Below are 27174 nucleotides of genomic sequence, written 5' to 3' on the forward strand. Positions count from 1 at the left end.
ATCTTCACTCTATGCCCTTCCTTATAGCTAAGATTCACTGAGATAACCTAATTATAAAATTAGTCCCACTTTCTAACAGTACCCAATCTACAGCAAACTCGTGTTTCCTTAGACCATCCCCAAACACCCAATGAAATCCCAAATCCTACAAAAGTTTCCTTCTAACACCTTCTAATAATAGTGTGATATGTCCAAGCTCCCCATGGTGTGGTTTCGCCCTTTCTGAAACAAGTAATAAACCCAACTTGTTCAACTTCAGATGTGTGGCCAGTAGCCTTTGGTGGGGGGGACTGGCAGTATTAAATCGTGAGTTCTCTCCATTCCCCTACCACACTTCAAAAACCACCTCCAGGAGATGCACGGTGCACACCGGTAAAGAGAACTGTATCAGAGGACCAGGAAGACTAAAATGCTGGCCATCTCTGAGACCCACAGAGAATATACCAAACACCAAACAACATGATAGATAAGGTCTCTCAAAAATATTGCAAAATAGAAAATACAGAAAAGCCAAAAGAATCATGAAGAATCCATAAAGGTTAGCAATTTTTTCAACTAAAATTAGTTTATACCATTTACACTACATGTTCAAAAAAATATTTTTAAAAAATATTTATTTATTTATTTCACAGAGAGAGAGAGAGATCACAAGTAGGCAGAGAGGCAGCCGCAGAGAGCCGGATGTGGGGCTCAATCCCAGGACCCGGAGATCATGACCCAAGACAAAGGCAGAGGCTTAATCCACTAAGCCACCCAGGCGCCCCCAAAAAAATTCTGACAAGAAATAGAGTTGATAGAAGAAAAGATCATTTAAAACTTTTTAAAAAATCAACTTTCTCTTAAATAGAAAGGTCATAACTTCCAGATGTCCATTTATCTACTGAAAGGACAAAGTAGACCCTATTTCTGTAACAAAACAGGAGCACAGGCAAAGCTAATATTTGGCATTTACTAATTTTAGCTCCAGGAAGAACTTTCACTTTTCAAGGTAAGTGATAATACACCTTGCATAAAATATTAACAAGTCCAGTATATACATAATCCTTTCAGTTTCCCAAATCATGGCAATATGAAAAGATTCTATATTCTCAAATAACTACAAGATTTCAAGTACCCAATATCCCCTGAGTTCAAGGAAGCAAAATTCTATTAAACAACAGCTATACTGTTATCGATGTGTTTCACAAGAGAAGTAGTACCTTGGCTCATACTCTAGGATGTCTGGAGCACCAGTGTAAAGCAGCCCATCATGAGGTCCAGGGCACCACACAGTCCTCCTGGTGAACATGTGCAGTGTGGTGTTGGCCCTTCCAGATGTAGCAGTCATAAGGATGAGGCCCTGGGCATTTGCTCCCTCCTGTATTTGCCTATACGCATGACGTCACAAAAAACTCAGGTGCTCAGGAACTTCTCATTAAATAAGGTATGTAAAACACAGCTTTGGCTAAAACTTTTGGAATTAAGTTTAATATTATTGATGACATTTTCCTGTGAGTTTATTGACAGTTGTCTGCTATTTAAGGTAACAAAGCAGGTAAAGAGAGGTAAAATTCCTTTCTGAAAATCCCATCAGGCTTACCTTTCAGAGCTATCACCTTAGAGGCTGGATTCATGATGGCACTTTCAGCAGAGATGGGCCGCCTGATCGGCGCCATTGGATCGTTCATGTCAATAATCACTACCTGAGCCTGTTCACCAACCTTCTCTCGGACACATACAAACTTATCAGATTCCATGGTCAGTGTACTGAATCCAATGTTGGCTGGATTAATTCCCAGGTTTTGGAGCTAAAGAGAAAAGAAACATTTGATTTAAAAGTAAGTCTTTCCTCTCTGAAACAGATAAAATCTAGCCCATTATTTAGGGAAGTTTAACAGAAGGAAGAGGAAAAGTTAAATAAGAATTTAGAAAAAACTTAACATCAAGTGATTATTCAAGGCAAACACTGACTTGTTTTTCTATACCTTTAGTAAGTACGGGCAATGCCATCAACAGCAGGCCATGAATCAACTCTCAAGGAGCCTACAATCCCACAGGCTGATGAGAACACACAAGAAAAAGAATAAAACCAGGAAGAGGGAAAGATGCCATCAGTGCCAGAGACAGGAAGATATCAGCTAGGAGGGGGTGGAGGAGCCCACAAAGAATACCTCACAAATAAGGACAGCCTCAGCAGGAAGAGGGTCTTGGAGAGGTGAAGGCAGGTAAAGAGAGCAGAAAGGAAGAAAACACAAAAACTGGTTTCTCCAAAGCAAGCAATAAAAAAGAACTACCAAGAGTTTTTCCTTAAAGCAACCCCACAAATCATAAAGTCTGATTTCTCAGTCAGTTTAAATATTTCTTGGTGAGTCTAAGGTTAATAAAAAGCCAAAAGATCTAGTACATTTTGGAGGTAGACAGATTGCTTGAACTTACGTAAAACTTAAATCAGGCACCTTTCTCCAAAGACCACTTTATAGATAGTGCCTGGTTTAAATAAAAACCTATTAATGAGGTAAGCTTCAATGAAAAACCCTGGGAAAACACACACTCAGGAAATTTCTATCATGCCTATGAAGAACCATACTTATTTCTATAAAATTCTCTTGCCCCCATCTACCTACAAGCATCTTTGTTTCTTTTTTTTTTTTTTAAAGATTTTATTTATTTATTTGACAGAGAGAGAGATCACAAGTAGGCAGAGAGGCAGTCAGAGAGAGAGAGGAGGAAGCAGGCTCCCCACTGAGCAGAGAGCCCGATGCGGGCCTCGATCCCAGGACCCTGGGACCATGACCTGAGCCGAATGCAGAGGCTTTAACCCACTGAGCCACCCAGGCACCCAGCATCTTTGTTTCTAAATATTGTTCTGCTCAACTCAAACCCTACTGCTCCTGACTTAACCCTTTAGTAACTGTTACCCTGTGTGAATTTGTATAAAAGTTTATGCTAGCAACAAAGATTAGGGACGACTTGTTAAAAATAACTACCAGCCTTTGGAAGAAGCACAAATGAGGCTGTTCATGCTGCTAGTATAATTTTTTATCCTATCATTTTTTTTTTCCCCATGAACTCCTCAAAAGCAGGGACTATATCTTACTTGTTTCTTGTGATACAGAGTCTGTCTAGCACATACTAAGTATTCCAGCTGCTGAGCAGAACAGGCTGGAGGACAACAGGTCACCTCATCTGACCTTTCTGCTAACTCAGGAGGCAAGTTATGCCACACACAATTTACACTAATGCAACACACGGTTTTTAGATTAAGACATCTTCCCAGAATCACAATGCTGATTAATGAGGGGGACAGTTGTGAATAAAGCTCGTGCTCTGAACCACAATACTGAGTTGTTTGAAATTCACGTTTTATTTTCACACATCTGAAGTAGCAGCTTAATGCAGTAAATGTAGTGAATGAAAGTTGAGACTTTTTCATAGCAAGTAATTTTCACACATTCATTCCATAAATAAGTACTGAAAACATACTACCTACTAGCCACTAACTAGACTCCAAAAACAGTAAGATACATAAGATACAGTCACACTATTCAGAGCCCACAGACTTTTGGAGACTAACCATTACTATTAGGTTAAACTATATGAAGTTGCTGATAAGAGGGCAATGAAAAGTTCCATTGGGAGCAGAGGTGGGGAGGGGGGAGGAGGGGGAAGTAAACAGGGTGAAGTAAGTTCCCAAGAGACCTACACGGTCTCCTTTATTTTTTATTATGAATTATTGTAAACATTATACTATATAAGCATATAGTAAATTTAGAGAGCACCCTAACATTCAAGCACCCAACACCCAACACTATCAAATCTTTACATATCAGAGTCATACACTTAAGTGGGCCCAGATTTTCTAAATTTTCACTTTATTCTTAGTTTGGGGATCATTTTGAATTAATATGGCAACATTCTGATTTCAACTCCAAATATCAAGAAACACCTATACCCAATCTCCTGAGCACAGTACGTTCTTAAATATTAGTGACTGAGTCCAGCCAAACACAGGACAATCCCACCAAAATAACTTTTACATCCAAAATATCAAATACCCGGGCGCCTGGCTGATCAGTCAGCTGAGCCTCCAACTCCTGATTTCACCTCAGGTCATGATCTCAGGTCGTGGGATCAAGCCCTGCGGTGGGCTCCACGCTCAACAAGGGAAGGGTTCTGTTTTGGATTCTCCCTCTTGCTCTCCCCACTGTGCGTGCATGCCTCTCTCTCTCTCTGTATATACATAAATAAGTCATAAATAAAAAAGTAAAGAAATAAAATATCAAATACCGCTAAGCTTTACTCCATATGCAGAAACAGAATTCCAGAGAAGTGGTGTGCTCAAAGCGATTTTTTCTCATTAGTTAGAAGCTGTAGCTAAGGATTCCTGATTCCTATAATAATTACTCTGAAAGGTAACCTAGATACACATTTAAAACAGTCCATACACGAGTTAAGCAAAAGTACACAAGACACTATCTAATAATCCTTTTCTGTTCTCAAGACCTGCAATTAAATGAATCCAAATTCAAATCTGACACTGGGGAAAACATAAAAAGAAATTACTCATCCAACAGTCCAGTGGTTTCTATATTTAAGGGGTTTAGGGACAGTAGTCTGAATGGGGAGGGTTGCAGCTGTGTTTACACAGGGCCGTTGGTGAAAACACCAATTGCCTGTATCAAAGAGCCAAAACGTTCCAGTTGCACTGAACATCCCAGGTTTTCATGCCTCTTGTCTTTGAAGATGCTAGTCCTTTCTCCCTCTGTATATGTCTCCTCAGACTCATTCACTGCCTTATCACTGTGCCCAGCACATGGATGTTCAATAATTAATTAGTAAAGAAGTTACAAGTTTTAGGCAGTTAAGAAAATAATTTAAAGTAACATGGGGCGCCTGGGTGGCTCAGTGGGTTAAAGCCTCTGCCTTCAGCTCAGGTCATGATCCCAGGGTTTTGGGATAGAGCCCCACATCAGGCTCTCTGCTCAGCGGGGAGCCTACTTCCCCATCTCTCTGCCTGCCTCTCTGCCTACTTGTGATCTCTGTCAAATAAATTAAAAAAAAAATCTTTAAAGTAACTTAAAAATATAGATTTTATATGTTAAACTTATCAGCAAGTCTTTTCCTAGCTTAAAGAGGGAGCTCTGTAAATGAGGACCTATGAAGGTCTTTTCTAGAACTAACCTAAAATTCTAGGACTAGGTTAGTTCAGGGTACTTTAAAAATTACATTTTTATCATGCTTTACAGAACTTCTCTCAAATTACATCAACGTACGTTTTCTGTATTTTAAAACCAATGCATAAGACCCTATATTTATACCTGTTAAATGTCAACTAGTTGGATTCCAGCCTGTTAAGATCTGCTTGGATTCTAATTTTGTCATTGAACTTTGCCAGCCCAGCTCTGCGGCATCCTTCTTTAGCCAGCCGAAAGAGATCGTAATCTCCCCCTGGCATGGAGGCCACCAGCAGACCTCAGGCAAGAGACGCAAAAGAAGAAAATATAGAACAGACTGAAAGGAATAGATTTGGGGAAACAGCAAGGGAAAGCAAAGAAATATTTATAGGATGGGGTGACTGGTGTCAAAAACTACTGCCCCAGAAGGATATTAGTAAGCAACACTGTCGAATACATGCTGCAATCTATATGTAATCTTCAGAGAAAGATCTTTAAACTCTGTTAAGTTACAAAAGCAAAAGGAGGGGAATTTTTTTTTAAAGATTTTATTTATTTATTTGACAGAGAGAGATCACAAGTAGACGGAGAGGCAGGCAGAGAGAGAGAGAGAGAGGAGGAAGCAGGCTTCTTGTGCTTTTATATGTTTTTCTTTTGTTGCTCATGCTTTTGATGCTGCATTTACAAAGGTTCTGCTTAACTCAAGGTCACTAAGATTTGCTCCTATGTTATCTTCTAAGAGGTTTACAGCTTCAGCTTTTACATTTGAGTCTGATCCATTTTGAGTTAATTTTTAGTATGATGAGAGGTAGGGGTTTAGCTTTATGCTTTTGTATATATGGATAGCCAGTAATCCCAAACCATTTGTTGAACAGACTATTCTTTCCTCTGTTGAACTGTCTTGGCATCCTTATTAAAAAACCCAACAGACCATAAATGTAAGAGTATTATCTATGGACTCTCAATTCTACCTTATTGATCTATGTGTCTATTTCTATTTTAGTACCATAATGTCTTGATTTTTTAAAATATTTTATTTATTTATTTGACAGAGAGAGAGAGATCACAAGTAGGCAGAGAGGCAGGCAGAGGGAGAGGGGGAAGCAGGCTCCCCACTGAGCAGAGAGCCCAATGTGGGGCTCAATCCCAGAACCCTGAGACCACGACCTCCACCGAAGGCAGAGGCCCAACCCACTGAGCTACCCAGGTGCCCCAACTGTCTTGATCATTGTAGGTTTGTAGCAAGCTTTGAAATTGGGAAGTATGAGTACTCTTATTTTGTTGTTTTCATCAAGACTATTTTGGCTATTTTGAGTTTCCTGCAATTCCACATGATTTTAGGGTTAGCTTATCAATTTCTAAGAAGAACTTAGCTGATATTCTGATAGGGATTACAGTGAATTTGCAGATCAGGCTGGGGAGTACTAACATCTTAAAAATATTAACTATTATGATCCATGAGCACGAGATGTTTTCCCATCTATTTAGATCTTCTTTAATTACTTTCAACAGTGTTTCATAGTTTTAAGGATATAAGTTAAATACTTCTTTCATTAAATTTATCCCTAAGTATTTTATTCTTTTTGATGCTACTGTGAATGAAATTTCATTTCTGAATTGTTCATTGCAAGTGTGTAGGAACACAACTGATTTCTGTATACTGATCCTGTACTCTACAACCTAGTACTTGTTAGTTCTAGAATTTTTTATTAGATACCTTAATATTTTCAATATATAAAATCATGTCATCTGCAAACAGAGATAGCTATAATTCTTCCTTTCAAACCAGGATGCCTTGTATTCTTTTCTGATTGCTCTAACTAGATCTCTAGTCTGATGTTGAACAGAAGTGGCAAAAGTAGGTATCTCTGTCTTGTTCTGATCTTGGGAAAAATTTCAGTCTTTCACTATTAAGTAAGATGCTAGTTGTTTTTCTCTGAAGCCCTTTATCATGTTAAGGAAGTTCCGTTCTATTCCTAGTTTGTTGAGCATTTTTATCATGAAATGTGTTGGGTTTTATCATATGCTTTTTTCTGCATCTGCTGAGATGACCAAAAGGTTTTTGTCTTTTATTCTATTAATATTGTTCATTATTTGAATTGTTTTTTGGATATTAAACCTACCTGGTATTCCCAGATAAGTCCCACTTGGTCATGATACACAATTCTTTTTATATGTTGCTGGATACAGCTCACTAGTATATTGTTGAAGATTTCTGCATCTACAATCAGAGGAGAGAGTGGCCTGCAATTTTCTTGTGATGTCTTTGTTTTTGGTATCTGGGTACTGATGGGCCTCATAGAATGAACTGAGAGGTAATCCCTTCTCTTCTATGTTTTGGAAAAGTTTGTGAAGGATTAGTACTAATTTTTCTTTGAATATTTGGTAGAATTAACCAGTGAAACCATCTGGGTCAGAGTTTTTCTTTGTGGGTAGTTTTTCCATTACTAATTGAGTGTCTTAATTTATTGTATAGGCCTATTCAGAATTTCTACTTCTTCTTGAGCTATTTTCAGTAATCTATGTCTTTCCGGGAATTAGTCCTTTCATCTAAGTTATTTAATTTACTGGTATACAATATTCTTGTAGTCTCTACTAATCCTTTTTATTTCAATATGGTTTGTCCCAACTGTTTCGGTAAATAAAGTTGTACTGGCATGAAGCCATGGCTATTCACTTACATATTGTCTAAGTCTGCCTGTATTAAAACTTCACAGCTGAGTAGTTGTGACAGAGACCAAATATTTTTGGCCCACAAAGCAAAAAACATTTACTATCTAAGCCTTTATAGAAAAAATATGCTGACCTCTGGCTAAGAAGAATAATATACTTGAAGTACTCAGGTCAAACTGGAGCAAAGGGCTTTTGAGAAAGTATTAGAGGCAGTTAAAAAGTGGAATGAATTAACTATGATCTAGTTTTGTTAAGTATCAGCTTAAAGCTTCATTCCAACCCCTCAGACCTCATCATTTCTGGGGGAACAAATTTATTTCCAGACCAGATTCAGTACAAAGACTGAGCTTCATGAAGTAAAGAGGAAATTCAAAAACAAAAAGTATTTTGGGCAAGTATTTGGGAAGAGTGATAAACGCTAAACTGTGACTAATTTTGTTCCTTGGTTGAGGGTCCTATATATCGAGGGCCTTCTTTCTGAAAGCAACATAATGGCTCAAAAAGCACAGCTTTCTCGTTGACTCTTGAATAGCATGAAGGGCTAGGGAAGAGGGATCTTCCAGCTCCCCTCCTGGCTTCTCAAAGGTAGAGTGAATCAATTTTTCTTTTCGTACCCATACCACCTTGAAAATTCACCATGACAGCATATGTCATACAGATTTTACCTGTTTGTGACTCTCTCGTGATTCATCCCAGCATCTGCAGGCTCCATGTAAGGTACACTCCTCACCCCTCACATCACAAACACTTCACTAACGTCATTTCCATTAGCAACACCAGAACTGGGTGCAATCTCTGCCTACCGTAAGAGCCAGCAACATCTAATTCCTTTCAATAGAAAACCAAAGGTCGAGTTTCCACATGAGAAACACTCCATACACAGCATCTATCTAGGGTTAGTAACTCCCCAAGAGGAAATTATTCCAGATAACAAATGCTACATCACAGAAAATGTCCTAGGTGTAAAATTATTCCTTTTATGAAAGCCTGGGCAATCAGGCCCAAACAAGCTGTCGTGGGTGAATCATTATAATGTTATTATCATGTGCAGGAGCAATGGGAATGCCCATTATTCCAGATATGATATGAGGTTTCCTACAAATATATTCTCATTCCAGCTTAACCTGACAATAAGAAGTAACTGGGGCTGAAAGGAAGCCATGGGTCTATCACTAAAAGGCTCTGTGATTAAGCAAGTCCCTTAAGTTACACCAAACAACTACTAGGTCACCTGAGGAGACAAACTCGTCAGTGTAATATAAAGATGAAGGGTTAGAGCAGAGGTACTTCAACTCTGACCTCATCTATGCCTCAGAATTCTGAGACAAATGTTAGGCCATCTTCGAACTCTCCTCTCCCCGAGAGGCATCCCATGCATCACCAAGTTCTAGTCACTTCACCTCTAAAATCTCAAGCCTTGCCTTGTGGCACTTGGCTGGCTGAGTCGGTATAGCATATGACTCTTTTTTTTTTTTTTAAGATTTTATTTATTTATTTGACAGAGGAAGACACAACAAGAGAGAGGGAACACAAGCAGGGGGAGTGGGAGAGGGAGAAGCAGGCTTCCCGCCAAGCAGGGAGCCCGACATGGGACTCAATCCCAGGACCCTGGCATCATGACCTGAGCTGAAGGCAGAGGCTTTAACCCACTGAGCCACCCAGGCACCCCGAGCATGTGACTCTTGATCTTAGGGTTGTGAGTCTGAGCCCCACATTGAGTGTTGAGATATAAAATCTCAAGCCTTGCCTCTCCTGTTCATCTCCAATGCCAGTGCTTCCATCTAAATCACTCATGGCTCGGGGCGCCTGGGTGGCTCGGTGGGTTGGGCCGCTGCCTTCGGCTCGGGTCATGATCTCAGGGTCCTGGGATCGAGTCCCGCGTCCGGCTCTCTGCTCAGCGGGGAGCCTGCTTCCCTCTCTCTCTCTCTCTGCCTGCCTCTCTGTCTACTTGTGATCTCTGTCAAATGAATAAATAAAATCTCTAAAAAATCAATCAATCAATCAATCAATCAATCAATCAATCACTCATGGCTCACTTCTCCTGGGAGTTACAGAGTAGAGGAGACTCCCAAAGTGGAGAGAGGTATCTGTTCCATCTTCGCTCACTCTTCATCTTTCTCATATATGTCTTTACTTCAGAACACACTATATGGCTTTCTTCCTGTATCTGCCTGTCAACTAGCTTCCCAGCCTCCAGTCTTCATGGTGGGCCCTCTTCAACATCACTGATAGCATTATTTTGACCCCATTATGCTGCGGAGAAGGAAAATAAATCCTATCACTCTCACTTTAAAATCTACTGCAGAATTCCAACTGCCAGCAGCATGCACCTCAGTCTTGTCTCCACCCATCTCTTACCCTTGCCCCTCTAGCTGCCTCTTAAGCATCTGATAGGTATTAGCCAAAGTGATGACCCCAGACTCCCAGAAAGAGCCATTCACACAGTTTCCTTTCCAAGTGCACTCTTAAAGGTGGCAAAACACAGCTTAGAGGCCCCCTCTGTCATGGGGCCTCTCTAACTTAAGGTATTCTCACACAGCACTCTCTTCAAATGTCTGACAGTTTTCTAGGTGCTAGAATCCCACATTTATACTTTTCCCACTAGGCTATGGAAGATGATTTAATGGCCAGCATTAGCTAATAAAGATCTAAAGTCATACATCCTGTAGTGAAGTATCTGGTGACTAGATTAGCCACCAAGAACGAAAAAAGGAAGCACAGCAGAAAGTTACCCCTTTCATCATAAAAGTTTATGAATTAGTAGGAACCCCTGGGTGGTACAGTCAGTTTTAAGTGTCTAACTCTTGGTTTTGGCTCAGGTCATGATCTCAAGGATGTGAGATCAAGCCCCACATCAGGCTCTGTGCTCAGCGAGGAGTCTGCTTAAGACTTTCTCTCCCTCTCCTCCCGCTGCCTCTCCCTCCTGTGATCACTTGCTTTCTCTTCAATAAATCTTTAAAAAAAAGTGTATGAATTAGTAATATTCCATTAAAGCCCTTAAAATAGAGCCCTAAAACTACCTCCCATAAACCTATAGGTTCCAAGTCGCTCTACAAAATTCCTCAGCAATTCACTTCTCAAAACTGTGCCAGAAAGTTTTCAGGATGAATATCAGTAATCTGATGGAATGCAGTGTAGTCAATGGGCCAAAGTTAACCTAAAATTTTTATGTGATCCAAAGTTTGGATTTCTTGTTACCTCTATTTCTTTTAGGCCTGGGCCTATTTCTTCTGCCTCACACCTGTACCAACTTCAGTATTACACCTCTACATTGTATCAGACCTTCTTGAAGGTAGCCAAAACCTTACCTGAGCTGAGATGCCAATGAGGAGCAGCCACTTCTGGTACTCATCAGTCCGGTAGTGGATCATCTGGCACCCTGCCAGACTGGCATGTCTATCAAACATCTTCACAGGTTGAGAGTCGCCTTCCATGCTCCAGTGGTAGACTGTGGTCTCAGTCACCAAGGCAACAGTGTTTACAGAGACCCATTTCCAGAATATCACCTCTTCTGCCATTGTATGAGACTTCATTTTACTCTTCATTTCAATATTAAAGATTTGAAGTGTCTTCCCAGCTAGTATTTGATGTGATGAAGATTAGAGAAAGATAAATTAAAAATCTGAAAGACAAATTCTTACACTCTTAATTCTGAATCCTTTTAATATTACTTTAAGTTGTACTACTTACAAGTAATCTGATTAAGAAGGGAAAAGAGCTGCCTGAGTGCAATTAACCACACTTTGATGTCTTAATATTGAGAAAAGCCTTCTTCCTCAGAGGAATGTAAAAGTGTATGAATAACAATCAGAAATTAGTTCTTTTTGAAGCAACTATCAAGAGAATCAATTTTAAATTGGTATCTTCTAGTTTTAAAATACTTTCCTGGGTAAGTTAGCAAAAACAAGACATTCTTTCTTTGTCTGGTGCCTCCAACTTTCAGGAAAGAATACCATCATCCCTTCAAATTAAACAACTTCTCCAGAAAACAGGGTCGTTTTATCTTAAATTTTAGACTAGTGATGTCAAACAGAATTTTCTACAACGTTGGAAATGTTTTGTACTTGCACTTCCAGTATGGAAGACCCTAGCTACATATGGCTATTAGGTACTTGAAACGTGTCTGCTAAGACACATTTAAGGAAACTGAACTTTTACTTTAAGTTTAATTAATTTAAATTGAAACAGCTTCACATGGCTAGCATCCAATGGGATAGCTAGGTTCTAGAAAAAGACTTTAGCATCCATCCTCTGGCAAGAGACTCCTGTCGTTTCCACCTCTGATAAAAAGCTAAGTTCTGATCTTTGTATCTATGCAAAACTCAGAGCTAGCATGAAATACTGCTTCCTCCCAAATCAGGACCAACACAAGGATTATTTCTCTGGCCACTTCTACCTGGCACTGTGTTGGATATCCTAGCTACTGTAATAACATGAGAAAAATGAAAGGCATAAAGATGAAGGAGGAAATAAAACTGCCTTTATTCACAAACAACTTTTACAAAGAAAATCCTAAGGAATTTACAAATCTATAAAGCCATTATCAGAATAGGCAACTATTAACAATACTGCAGGGTATGAGGTCAATATACAAAAATATCAATTGAATTCCCAGATGCCAGTAGCAAACACTTTGGAAATAAAATTTTTAAAAGAACTGTAATATCATTAAAAGGAAAACAAAGTCCCTGCCAACCAAGAATCCTATATCCAGCAAATCTGTCTTTCAAATATGAGGGAGAAATCAAGACATTCTAAGATAAACAGAAGCTAAGGGAGTTTGTTACCACAGCACTAAAGGAAGTCCTGCAGATTGAAATGAAAGGACATTATAAAATAATTTAAAGCCATATGAAGAAATAAAGATCCCAATAAAGGTAAATACGTGGGTGATTATAAAAGCTTGTACTTTTGTAACTTTGGCTTACAACTCTACTTTTTGTTTTCAACATGATTTAATAGACTAAAACATTACAAAAATCAATGAGTAGTCTAAAATCTAGTATTATAACTGGTTTGTAACTACACTTTTTGTTTTCTATATAACTCAAGAAATGAATGCATTAGAAAGAATAAATTTATGCTTTTGGACAAATTATGTATAAAGATGTAATTCTGTGACAGTAACAATAAAAGAGGTGGGAATGGAGATGTAAAAGCCAGACTTTTTGTATGTTATTGATGTTAAACTGGCAAAATTTCAAATTAAACTGTTACAACTTCAGGATGTTAAACACAGTCCCCACAGCAAACAAACAAACAAACAAACAAAAAACAGCTATAGAATGTACACAAAAAAAAAGAAGAAATTTAAATGTTTTCACTGAAAAAAATCAACTAAACATAAGCAAAGATAGTAATACAGGAAATGAAGGACAAAAAAGCATAAAGTATATGAAAAACAAATAGTGAAATGATAGAAGTCCTTCCTCATCATTAATACATTAACTGTAAATGGATCAAAAGACACAGACTGGCAGAACAGATATAAAAACATGATCCAACTATATGCTGTCTACGAAGACTCACTTTAGATCTAAAGACACAAAGAGGTCAAAATGAAAGGATGAAAAAAGATATTCCATGTAAATTGTAATCAAAAGAGAGCAGGGATGGTTAATTTCAGACAAAATAAACTTTGAATCAAAGAAGATTGCAAGCAACAAAGAAATACATCATGCTAAGTGAAATAATCCAATCATAAAAAACCAATACTGTATGATTCTACATATATTATGTAGGTAGACTAGCCAAAATCATAGAGACAGAAAGCAGAATGGTGGTTCTAGGGACTGGGAGAGGAAGGAATGAGCAGATACTGTTTAATGAGTACAGTGTTTCAGTTTTGCAAAAGGAAAATAGTTCTGACCTTAATGGGTGTACAACAATATGAATGTATTTAATAACACTGAACTATACACTAAAAAATCGTTAAGATAATAAATTTCATTATATTTAGCCACAACTTCTTTTTTTAAGATTTTATTTATTTATTTGACAGAGAGCGAGAGATCACAAGCAGGCAGAGAGGCAGGCAGAGAGAGAGGAGAAAGCAGGCTCCCTGCTGAGCAGAGAGCCCAATGCAGGGCTCCATCCCAAGACCCTGAGATCATGACCTGAGCCCAAGGCAGAGGCTTTAACCCACTGAGCCACCTGGGCGCCCCATCAACAACACACTTCTAAATAACCCAAGGGTCAAAGAATAAATTACAAAGAAAATTAGAAAATATGTTGAAATGAATGAAATAAAAAGCACAACATATAAATTTTGGGGTTGCAGCTAAGGCAGTACATAAAGAAAAATACATAATCTTAAACGTCAAGATCAGAAAATAGTATCTCAAATCAATAAAGTAAGTTTCCACCTTAATAAACTACAAAAAGAACAAACTAAACCCAAAGCAACAAAAAATAAAAATTTGGAACAAAAATCAAGGAAAGAAAACAGAAAAATAATAAAAGAAAATCAATAAAACAAAAAGTTGGCTTTTCACAACAATCAAGAAAATGGGATGCCTGGGAGGCTCAGTTAAGTGTCTGCCTTTAGGTCAGGTCATGATCCCAGCACCCTGGGATTGAGTCCTGCCCTGGTCTCCTTACTCAGTGGGGAGCCTGCTTCTCCCTCTGCCTACTGCTTCCCCTGCTTGTGCTCTCTCTGACAAATAAATAAAATCTTAAAAAAAATAAATAAAAGGGTGTCTGGGTGGCTCAGTGGGTTAAAGCCTCTGCCTTCAGCTCAGGTCATGATCTCAGGGTCCTGGGATAGAGTCCCACATTGGGCTCTCTGCTCAGTGGGGAACCTGCTTCCCCCTCTCTCTCTGCCTGCTGCTCAGCCTACTTGTGATCTCTCTGTCAAATAAACAAATAAAATCTTAAAAAAAAAAAAAAAGAAAAAGAAAACTGACAAGCCTTAGACTGATCAAGAAAACAGATAAGACCCAAATTACCAAAATCAGAAATAAAGAGAGGACCTCTGGGTGCCTGGGTGGCTCAGTGGGTTAAGCTTCTGCGTTCAGCTCAGGTCACGGTCTCAAGGTCCTGATCGGGCTCTCTGGTCAACAGGGAGCCTGCTTCCCCATCTCTCTCTTCCTGCCTCTCTGCCTACTTGTGATTTCTCTGTCAAATAAATAAATAATTCTAAAATTAAAAAAATACATTAAAAAAAAGATAGGACCTCATAGATGATCTTGAAGAAATTAAGAGGATTATGAGTGAATGGTATAAACAATTTTATGTCAACACATTAGAGGACTTAGAGGACCCAGATATATATTCCTAGAAAGATCAATTACCAAAACTGACACAAGAAAGAAAATCTGAACAGATTTACAGCAAGTAAAAGAATTCTTAGTTTAAAACCATCTAAAAGAAAAACCCAACCTCAGAAGGCTTTCACTATTGAATTCAAATACTCAAAGATGATAGAAGAAACAAGTCTTTCACAAACTCAGAAAGCAGAAAAGGGACCCCTTCCTACCTCATCCTGTAAGGCCAATACTAACCTAATTCCAAAGTCAGAAACATTACAAGAAAAGAAACCACAGACTAATCATCACAAAAATGCACAGAAAAGCCCTTAAAATATGAATAAACCAAATCCAGCTACAAACAAAAACAATCATGGGGCACACCTGGATAGCTCAGTCGGTTAAGCCTGTGACTCTGGGTTTCGGCTCAGGTCATGATCTCAAGGTTGTGAAATCCAGCTGAGCCCCGTGTAGGGCTCTGAGCTCAGTGCAGAGTCCGCTGGCGATTCTCTCCTTCTTCCTCTCCCTCCCCCACTGCTTGCCCCTCTCCTTGTGCACTCTCTAAAAATAAATAAATAGGGAAGCCTGGGTGGCTCAGTGGGTTAAGCCTCTGCTTTCGGCTCAGGTCACAATCTCAGGGTCCTGGAATAGAGCCGTTGGGCTCTCTGCTCAGCAGGAAGCCTGCTTCTCCCTCTCTCTTTGCCTGCCTCTCTGCCTAGTTGTGATCTCTCTCTCTGTCAAATGAATAAATAAAATCTTTTAAAATAAATAAATAAATAAAATCTTTTAAAAAAAAACTATTTTGAAAAATACGAAGTTGAATTACCAATACTATCTGGTTTCAAACTTACCATAAAGCCACGGTCATCAAGTAATTGGCACAAGGCTGGGCATATGGATCAATGAAATAGAAATGAGAGCCCAGAAATAGATCTTTCTATTCATGGTCAATTGACTTCTACCAAAGGTGTCTAGATAATTCATTTGGGAAGAACAGTGTTTTCAACAAATGGTTCTGGGTGGGACAACTGAATGCCCTTATTCCACCAAAAAAGAAGGGAGGAGGAGGGGAAAAGGGAGGAGGCAGCGGCAGAGGTGACAAGGAAGAAGAAGTCAAAGAGGAAGGAGAAGAGGAAGAAGAGGAAGAAGCAGCAGTAGCAGCAGCAGCTTACCACACACCATACACAAAAATGAACTCAAAACAGACTATGGACCTAAATGCAAGAATTAAAACTAAAAAACCATTAGAAGAAAAAATAGAAAATCATGATCTTGGGTTAGGCTAAACACTCACAGGTAGGACTCCAAAATCATGATCCATTAAAGAAAAAAAACTGGTAAACTGCAGTTTATCAAATTTAAACTTTTTTCTTTAAAAGATACACTAGGAAAATAAAAAAATAAGCTACAAATTGGGAGAAAATATGTAGCTCACATAGTTGGTAAGTGTTTATACCCAGAATATATAAAGAACCCTCAACATTCAATAAGACAAATAAGCCAGCTAAGAAATGGACAAAAGATTTAAAGAGACATTTCTCTAACAAGATACATTAGTGGTTAAAAAAGCAAAGTAAAAAAGATATACAAATGGAACTGCTATAATAAAAAAAGATAATATCAGTATCAAGTTTGCATATATGTTACAAAAACTAGAATGCTCATACCTTGTTGGCAAGAATGTAAAATGGTAGTCATTCTGGAAAACAGTTTGGTGGTATCTTAAAAAAGCTAAAAAAAAAAATTATCATATGATCCAACAATTCCACTCCTAGGCATTTACCCAAGAAAAATGGAAATATACATCTACACAAAGACTTGAAGGCAAGTGTGGACAGCAGCAATATCCTTAATGGCCAAAAACTGGTACCAATCCAAATGTCCATTAAACTGGTAAACAGAGAAACAAAATGTGATATATCCATGGAATAGTGGAGTATTGGAATCTTACTCACCCATAAAAAAGAACTAACTACTGATTTAAGCTACAGTGTGGATGAACCTCAAACATACTATGCTAACTGAAAGAAGCCAGGTATAAAAGACTGTATGTTGTATGATTTATTTGAAATGTCCAGAAATGGCAAATCTATAAAGCCAGAAAACAGATCAGTAGCTGCCTAGGGCTGAGGGAGGAAGTGGAAAATGACTGCAAACAGGAATAAAGGAACTTTTGGGGGTAGTAGAAATGTTCTAAAACCAGAGCATGGTGGTGGTTCCATAGCTCAATAAATTTACTAAAAACACTGAACTCTACGCTTAGAGTAAGTGAATTTTATGGCATTTAAATTATACCTGAATAAAATGGTTAAGAAAGAAAAAAGACTAGACTAGAAGTTCAACTGTAGGATGGGGGTACCTTTTAGTTTCAAATAGCCTGGGATCACAGAGGAAATTTCCTCTACTTCGAAAACTTGTGAAGTTCTCCTTAGACTGGTTAAAAAGAACTTGTTTTACATGATGTGCCAAATATTTAGCATCACAAAGAATAAAACAAAACAAGAAAACCCTACCAATCTCCTTTGGGAATCAATCTGCTGTCAGATTCCAGTTGCCAGCGTAAAGAATGTGCTACCACAAGGGGGCTCCATCTCACCACCTCTCCCCTCCCTATCTGGGCCAAGAGCTAAGTGCTAGGCTGGCACTATTATTATAAGCCTTTACGCAACCTACCGCTAAAAATTAAGGGAAAAAGGTAGAGTTCGCAAAAGAAACACGTATGACTACTCAAAGTGCTACGATTCATGATAAAAGTAAAAAATATACTTGGACCAGTAACGCAAGTAGTCAGTCAACTTTTTCTATTTAGGGATATATAGGATCTTTGTCACGTATCTGTTTTTACAACTCTTTAAAAATATAAAACCTGGGGCGCCTGGCTGGCTCAGTCATTAAGCATCTGCTTTTGGCTTGGGTCATGATCCCGAGGTCCTGGGACAAAGCCCCGCATCAGGCTCTCAGCAGAGAGTCTCCTTCTCCCTCTCCCACACCCCCTGCTTGTGTTCCCTCTCCCACTGTCTCTCTCTGTCAAGCAAATAAATATATAAAATCTTCTAAAAATAAACAAATAAAAATATAAAAACCATTCTTATTTGGGACTGTACAAAACCGAACAGTTTACTGGTCCCTCACTTAGAGTATTAATGTTCCATTAGGATGATGAGCAACTGCTGACGAATTCTAACCCCCACCCCTTACTGCCTCCTGATCTTTAGTCAAGGGTAAAATTGTATCTCTGGTTTTAAAATGTTCACCACAAAAGCACCAGTAGAGACAGTCTGAAGAGAGACTGGGGTGAGTGAATCTGCTCTAAGTATCTCCAGAAGGATGGGCAGTGATAGGGGCTGAGCATCTCAGGAGCTCTCAGCCAAATAAAAGGACAAACTGTGAAGGCAGACCTTTTTAAAAAAGAGGTCCTTCTCATCACGAGCCCCTTTCCAATCACAAGACATCACCAGTCAAAATGAGGTCTGTGAGATTCAAGACCAGTACCCTTGACTTCACTGTCATGCTTTCACACTGGGACCTATGCAGCAGCTAAGTCATATGAAACAATAAAAGTATAATTAAATTACCTCTGTAATTCAGCCACTGTACAAATACCTTTAAAAAAAAAAACAGTTTTCCTCATTTTGGTCTAGGGTCTTTGAAACACAGTGCTACCCTTGCTCACAATTTGTACTATAAGGGTCCAAGATCATCCTAATGGCCACAAGATTGCAGTAAAAATAGGATACTTAAAATTTTATCAATTTGGTTCCACAGCTCACACTCCCTCATGCAAAAGAAAACAGCACTCAATTACTATAGCTGAAAAAAATTCATATGAACACCGAGAATGGGAAAAAAAAAAAAAAAAAAAAAGGAGCAGCCCCTGGTCCTCACATCCAGGCCATGTTGCTCTCCTAGTGGACATAACCATCTCAGAGAACACCAACTTCAGACAAGTCCCTCTAAGACCATGATAAAGTGAGACAAAACAATTTTACTAACTACAGACAAAAACAAGGTAAATGTCGCTTCAGAATTTTACTAAGTACAGACAAAAACAAGGTAAATGTGCAATGCACAAAATACCAAACAGCCCCTCTCATGGCTGCTACTTCTTTAACCAATGCCAACTTTATCTTCACTCTATGCCCTTCCTTATAGCTAAGATTCACTGAGATAACCTAATTATAAAATTAGTCCCACTTTCTAACAGTACCCAATCTACAGCAAACTCGTGTTTCCTTAGACCATCCCCAAACACCCAATGAAATCCCAAATCCTACAAAAGTTTCCTTCTAACACCTTCTAATAATAGTGTGATATGTCCAAGCTCCCCATGGTGTGGTTTCGCCCTTTCTGAAACAAGTAATAAACCCAACTTGTTCAACTTCAGATGTGTGGCCAGTAGCCTTTGGTGGGGGGGACTGGCAGTATTAAATCGTGAGTTCTCTCCATTCCCCTACCACACTTCAAAAACCACCTCCAGGAGATGCACGGTGCACACCGGTAAAGAGAACTGTATCAGAGGACCAGGAAGACTAAAATGCTGGCCATCTCTGAGACCCACAGAGAATATACCAAACACCAAACAACATGATAGATAAGGTCTCTCAAAAATATTGCAAAATAGAAAATACAGAAAAGCCAAAAGAATCATGAAGAATCCATAAAGGTTAGCAATTTTTTCAACTAAAATTAGTTTATACCATTTACACTACATGTTCAAAAAAATATTTTTAAAAAATATTTATTTATTTATTTCACAGAGAGAGAGAGAGATCACAAGTAGGCAGAGAGGCAGCCGCAGAGAGCCGGATGTGGGGCTCAATCCCAGGACCCGGAGATCATGACCCAAGACAAAGGCAGAGGCTTAATCCACTAAGCCACCCAGGCGCCCCCAAAAAAATTCTGACAAGAAATAGAGTTGATAGAAGAAAAGATCATTTAAAACTTTTTAAAAAATCAACTTTCTCTTAAATAGAAAGGTCATAACTTCCAGATGTCCATTTATCTACTGAAAGGACAAAGTAGACCCTATTTCTGTAACAAAACAGGAGCACAGGCAAAGCTAATATTTGGCATTTACTAATTTTAGCTCCAGGAAGAACTTTCACTTTTCAAGGTAAGTGATAATACACCTTGCATAAAATATTAACAAGTCCAGTATATACATAATCCTTTCAGTTTCCCAAATCATGGCAATATGAAAAGATTCTATATTCTCAAATAACTACAAGATTTCAAGTACCCAATATCCCCTGAGTTCAAGGAAGCAAAATTCTATTAAACAACAGCTATACTGTTATCGATGTGTTTCACAAGAGAAGTAGTACCTTGGCTCATACTCTAGGATGTCTGGAGCACCAGTGTAAAGCAGCCCATCATGAGGTCCAGGGCACCACACAGTCCTCCTGGTGAACATGTGCAGTGTGGTGTTGGCCCTTCCAGATGTAGCAGTCATAAGGATGAGGCCCTGGGCATTTGCTCCCTCCTGTATTTGCCTATACGCATGACGTCACAAAAAACTCAGGTGCTCAGGAACTTCTCATTAAATAAGGTATGTAAAACACAGCTTTGGCTAAAACTTTTGGAATTAAGTTTAATATTATTGATGACATTTTCCTGTGAGTTTATTGACAGTTGTCTGCTATTTAAGGTAACAAAGCAGGTAAAGAGAGGTAAAATTCCTTTCTGAAAATCCCATCAGGCTTACCTTTCAGAGCTATCACCTTAGAGGCTGGATTCATGATGGCACTTTCAGCAGAGATGGGCCGCCTGATCGGCGCCATTGGATCGTTCATGTCAATAATCACTACCTGAGCCTGTTCACCAACCTTCTCTCGGACACATACAAACTTATCAGATTCCATGGTCAGTGTACTGAATCCAATGTTGGCTGGATTAATTCCCAGGTTTTGGAGCTAAAGAGAAAAGAAACATTTGATTTAAAAGTAAGTCTTTCCTCTCTGAAACAGATAAAATCTAGCCCATTATTTAGGGAAGTTTAACAGAAGGAAGAGGAAAAGTTAAATAAGAATTTAGAAAAAACTTAACATCAAGTGATTATTCAAGGCAAACACTGACTTGTTTTTCTATACCTTTAGTAAGTACGGGCAATGCCATCAACAGCAGGCCATGAATCAACTCTCAAGGAGCCTACAATCCCACAGGCTGATGAGAACACACAAGAAAAAGAATAAAACCAGGAAGAGGGAAAGATGCCATCAGTGCCAGAGACAGGAAGATATCAGCTAGGAGGGGGTGGAGGAGCCCACAAAGAATACCTCACAAATAAGGACAGCCTCAGCAGGAAGAGGGTCTTGGAGAGGTGAAGGCAGGTAAAGAGAGCAGAAAGGAAGAAAACACAAAAACTGGTTTCTCCAAAGCAAGCAATAAAAAAGAACTACCAAGAGTTTTTCCTTAAAGCAACCCCACAAATCATAAAGTCTGATTTCTCAGTCAGTTTAAATATTTCTTGGTGAGTCTAAGGTTAATAAAAAGCCAAAAGATCTAGTACATTTTGGAGGTAGACAGATTGCTTGAACTTACGTAAAACTTAAATCAGGCACCTTTCTCCAAAGACCACTTTATAGATAGTGCCTGGTTTAAATAAAAACCTATTAATGAGGTAAGCTTCAATGAAAAACCCTGGGAAAACACACACTCAGGAAATTTCTATCATGCCTATGAAGAACCATACTTATTTCTATAAAATTCTCTTGCCCCCATCTACCTACAAGCATCTTTGTTTCTTTTTTTTTTTTTTAAAGATTTTATTTATTTATTTGACAGAGAGAGAGATCACAAGTAGGCAGAGAGGCAGTCAGAGAGAGAGAGGAGGAAGCAGGCTCCCCACTGAGCAGAGAGCCCGATGCGGGCCTCGATCCCAGGACCCTGGGACCATGACCTGAGCCGAATGCAGAGGCTTTAACCCACTGAGCCACCCAGGCACCCAGCATCTTTGTTTCTAAATATTGTTCTGCTCAACTCAAACCCTACTGCTCCTGACTTAACCCTTTAGTAACTGTTACCCTGTGTGAATTTGTATAAAAGTTTATGCTAGCAACAAAGATTAGGGACGACTTGTTAAAAATAACTACCAGCCTTTGGAAGAAGCACAAATGAGGCTGTTCATGCTGCTAGTATAATTTTTTATCCTATCATTTTTTTTTTCCCCATGAACTCCTCAAAAGCAGGGACTATATCTTACTTGTTTCTTGTGATACAGAGTCTGTCTAGCACATACTAAGTATTCCAGCTGCTGAGCAGAACAGGCTGGAGGACAACAGGTCACCTCATCTGACCTTTCTGCTAACTCAGGAGGCAAGTTATGCCACACACAATTTACACTAATGCAACACACGGTTTTTAGATTAAGACATCTTCCCAGAATCACAATGCTGATTAATGAGGGGGACAGTTGTGAATAAAGCTCGTGCTCTGAACCACAATACTGAGTTGTTTGAAATTCACGTTTTATTTTCACACATCTGAAGTAGCAGCTTAATGCAGTAAATGTAGTGAATGAAAGTTGAGACTTTTTCATAGCAAGTAATTTTCACACATTCATTCCATAAATAAGTACTGAAAACATACTACCTACTAGCCACTAACTAGACTCCAAAAACAGTAAGATACATAAGATACAGTCACACTATTCAGAGCCCACAGACTTTTGGAGACTAACCATTACTATTAGGTTAAACTATATGAAGTTGCTGATAAGAGGGCAATGAAAAGTTCCATTGGGAGCAGAGGTGGGGAGGGGGGAGGAGGGGGAAGTAAACAGGGTGAAGTAAGTTCCCAAGAGACCTACACGGTCTCCTTTATTTTTTATTATGAATTATTGTAAACATTATACTATATAAGCATATAGTAAATTTAGAGAGCACCCTAACATTCAAGCACCCAACACCCAACACTATCAAATCTTTACATATCAGAGTCATACACTTAAGTGGGCCCAGATTTTCTAAATTTTCACTTTATTCTTAGTTTGGGGATCATTTTGAATTAATATGGCAACATTCTGATTTCAACTCCAAATATCAAGAAACACCTATACCCAATCTCCTGAGCACAGTACGTTCTTAAATATTAGTGACTGAGTCCAGCCAAACACAGGACAATCCCACCAAAATAACTTTTACATCCAAAATATCAAATACCCGGGCGCCTGGCTGATCAGTCAGCTGAGCCTCCAACTCCTGATTTCACCTCAGGTCATGATCTCAGGTCGTGGGATCAAGCCCTGCGGTGGGCTCCACGCTCAACAAGGGAAGGGTTCTGTTTTGGATTCTCCCTCTTGCTCTCCCCACTGTGCGTGCATGCCTCTCTCTCTCTCTGTATATACATAAATAAGTCATAAATAAAAAAGTAAAGAAATAAAATATCAAATACCGCTAAGCTTTACTCCATATGCAGAAACAGAATTCCAGAGAAGTGGTGTGCTCAAAGCGATTTTTTCTCATTAGTTAGAAGCTGTAGCTAAGGATTCCTGATTCCTATAATAATTACTCTGAAAGGTAACCTAGATACACATTTAAAACAGTCCATACACGAGTTAAGCAAAAGTACACAAGACACTATCTAATAATCCTTTTCTGTTCTCAAGACCTGCAATTAAATGAATCCAAATTCAAATCTGACACTGGGGAAAACATAAAAAGAAATTACTCATCCAACAGTCCAGTGGTTTCTATATTTAAGGGGTTTAGGGACAGTAGTCTGAATGGGGAGGGTTGCAGCTGTGTTTACACAGGGCCGTTGGTGAAAACACCAATTGCCTGTATCAAAGAGCCAAAACGTTCCAGTTGCACTGAACATCCCAGGTTTTCATGCCTCTTGTCTTTGAAGATGCTAGTCCTTTCTCCCTCTGTATATGTCTCCTCAGACTCATTCACTGCCTTATCACTGTGCCCAGCACATGGATGTTCAATAATTAATTAGTAAAGAAGTTACAAGTTTTAGGCAGTTAAGAAAATAATTTAAAGTAACATGGGGCGCCTGGGTGGCTCAGTGGGTTAAAGCCTCTGCCTTCAGCTCAGGTCATGATCCCAGGGTTTTGGGATAGAGCCCCACATCAGGCTCTCTGCTCAGCGGGGAGCCTACTTCCCCATCTCTCTGCCTGCCTCTCTGCCTACTTGTGATCTCTGTCAAATAAATTAAAAAAAAAATCTTTAAAGTAACTTAAAAATATAGATTTTATATGTTAAACTTATCAGCAAGTCTTTTCCTAGCTTAAAGAGGGAGCTCTGTAAATGAGGACCTATGAAGGTCTTTTCTAGAACTAACCTAAAATTCTAGGACTAGGTTAGTTCAGGGTACTTTAAAAATTACATTTTTATCATGCTTTACAGAACTTCTCTCAAATTACATCAACGTACGTTTTCTGTATTTTAAAACCAATGCATAAGACCCTATATTTATACCTGTTAAATGTCAACTAGTTGGATTCCAGCCTGTTAAGATCTGCTTGGATTCTAATTTTGTCATTGAACTTTGCCAGCCCAGCTCTGCGGCATCCTTCTTTAGCCAGCCGAAAGAGATCGTAATCTCCCCCTGGCATGGAGGCCACCAGCAGACCTCAGGCAAGAGACGCAAAAGAAGAAAATATAGAACAGACTGAAAGGAATAGATTTGGGGAAACAGCAAGGGAAAGCAAAGAAATATTTATAGGATGGGGTGACTGGTGTCAAAAACTACTGCCCCAGAAGGATATTAGTAAGCAACACTGTCGAATACATGCTGCAATCTATATGTAATCTTCAGAGAAAGATCTTTAAACTCTGTTAAGTTACAAAAGCAAAAGGAGGGGAATTTTTTTTTAAAGATTTTATTTATTTATTTGACAGAGAGAGATCACAAGTAGACGGAGAGGCAGGCAGAGAGAGAGAGAGAGAGGAGGAAGCAGGCTTCTTGCTGAGCAGAGAGCCCGATGTGGGACTCGATCCCAGGACCCTGAGATCATGACCCGAGCCGAAGGCAGCGGCTTAACCCACTGAGCCACCCAGGCGCCCCAAAAGGAGGGGAATTTTATAACAGAATTCTTTTAATCATTTTTTGAAAGATATAATGGTTTTCTTAATAGTAGTTTCATCTGGGAAAAGAGACCTAGTGTTTGAACAGAAAGGTTTAATTTTCTTTTCTTTTTTTTTAAAGATTTTATATATTTATCAGAGAGAAAGAGAGAGAGCAAGTGCATAAGCAGGTGGAGCAGTAGGCTGAGGGAGAAGCAGATTCCCCACCGAGCAAGGAGCCTGATGTGGGACTCCATCCCAGGACCCTGGGATCATGAACTGAGCTGAAGGCAGACGCTTAACTGACTGAGCCACCTAGGCATCCAGAAAAGTTTAATTTTCATTTATATGTTCTATCTGGGGTTATTCTTCCCATGTATATGTATGACTTCAAAGCTTGTTTCACACACACTTTGCCCTAGCTACAGACTTTGCTCAAGAACCTGGTGGAAAGGGACCTTGACTAAGATCCTCCTAGCACATGGTAACTATTTTAACCCAATAAACTCAAAAAGTACTTGTGTAGTTTGGGGATTTTGGACATTTAAATATGTTCTATGGTGATAACTGATTCTTCTAAGGAGGACCTGTCCAAATTCACTTAATATTTGCTCAATTACCATGTCACTGTTGTGGATTCTCTCGCAAAGGCTGACCCTTCCACACACCCTGGGTGACTGGGTGGTTACTTTCTTCACTTCATAAATAAGAAAAGCAGAAGGTAAATGGCTGGCCCACTATCTACTTCCAAAATAAGTCCACCCAGGGTAAAATTTAATAGTTTACACAAGACCTTAAAAACATTTTACATGGGTGCACAACAATTTCAGGGCAGAAGGAGCCTAGTGTTGTTTGTCTTAGTATACCAAAAACCATTTCACAAAATACGATGGCAATGTAATAGTAACATAAACCAAACATGTTCTAGGCTGTGAGTACAGCATCTTTTTTTTTTTTAAAAGATTTTCTTTATTTATTTGACAGAGATCACGAGTAGGCAGAGAGGCTGGCAGAGAGAGAGGGGGCAGGCTGAGCAGAGAGCCCGATGCGGGGCTCGATCCCAGGACCCCAGGATCATGACCTGAGCCGAAGGCAGAGGCTTTAACCCACTGAGCCACCCAGGTGCCCCGCGTACAGCATCTCTTTTCAGAGTGATTCCCTGGGGCCTCTCCAGCAGACACAGGTGCCCATGACTGTTTTCTTTTTTTTTTTTTTTTTAAGATTTTATTCATTCATTTGACAAAGAGAGACAAAGCAAGAGAGGGAACACAAGCAGGGGGAGTGGGGACGCCTGGGTGGCTCAGTTGGTTGGACAAGCAGGGGGAGTGGAAGAGGGAGAAGCAGGCTCCCCACGGAGCAGGGAGCCAGATGCAAGGCTCGATCCCAGGACTCTGGGATCATGACCTGAGCCAAAGGCAGATGCTTAACCACTGAGCCACTCAGGCACACCCACATGACTGTTTTCAATTCAAGCTCAATCTACTCCTTAGAGCCCTGCCTTACCCACTCATGTGTAAAAGGCTTTCTTTAATTATGAATAATGACTAGAAGATTGATTCAATCCAACTGCATGTGAAACTCATCTGGAAAGAAAGGCCAAAGTCCTCATCTCTCAGAGATTCTAATTTAATGTTTAAGGTGGCGCCCAGAGAGGTGTTTCCCAGCCTAGGTTGGGAAGCACTGATTAAGACTACTGACCCCCTCACTCCTATAATTTACACAGATCCTCTTTGCAGACTCTGTATCTGTTAAAAACATCACCTCAGAGATATGCTACATATCAAAACCTTGAGGGAATGCATTTGTATGTTCTCTGTGTTCTGAGCTGTGTCACATTTCAAAACTCTTACAAACTATTCCTCTTCTGAATCAAGGTGTCACTGGTTCTTAGCCCTTTAGCTTTTTTCCATTCTCAGCTTAAAAAGCAACAACCTTCAAACTTATATATCTGAATATAATAAAGTTCAAACAGTACACAGAAGAAAAATATTTCTGCAGAACTAGTCCTCCACTCAACAGGAGGGTGGCAGGATAAGTAAAATTAAATAAATTGATACAATCTCAAGCTAAAGTGGAAGAATGCTTTATTAT

At 39.3% G+C, this 27174-nt stretch overlaps 1 protein-coding gene across 1 annotated transcript in view; it reads right to left on the reverse strand.

Annotated features, from left to right (window-relative positions):
* The window catches only part of LOC111142671 (clathrin heavy chain like 1), a 114525-nt gene that overhangs the window by 82474 nt on the left and 4877 nt on the right, over positions 1-27174 (reverse strand). The window contains exons 2-4 of the mRNA XM_022495975.1: positions 20778-20985; positions 11135-11403; positions 1580-1787 (exon numbers count right to left, since the gene is read on the reverse strand). Of these exons, the coding sequence (XP_022351683.1) occupies positions 1580-1787; positions 11135-11403; positions 20778-20985 (685 nt within the window). The remainder of the gene's footprint in view (positions 1-1579; positions 1788-11134; positions 11404-20777; positions 20986-27174) is intronic.

Source organism: Enhydra lutris, unplaced genomic scaffold, assembly GCF_002288905.1.
Source record: "Enhydra lutris kenyoni isolate GAN:26980312 unplaced genomic scaffold, ASM228890v2 scaffoldscaffold8, whole genome shotgun sequence".
Taxonomy (NCBI): domain Eukaryota; kingdom Metazoa; phylum Chordata; class Mammalia; order Carnivora; family Mustelidae; genus Enhydra; species Enhydra lutris.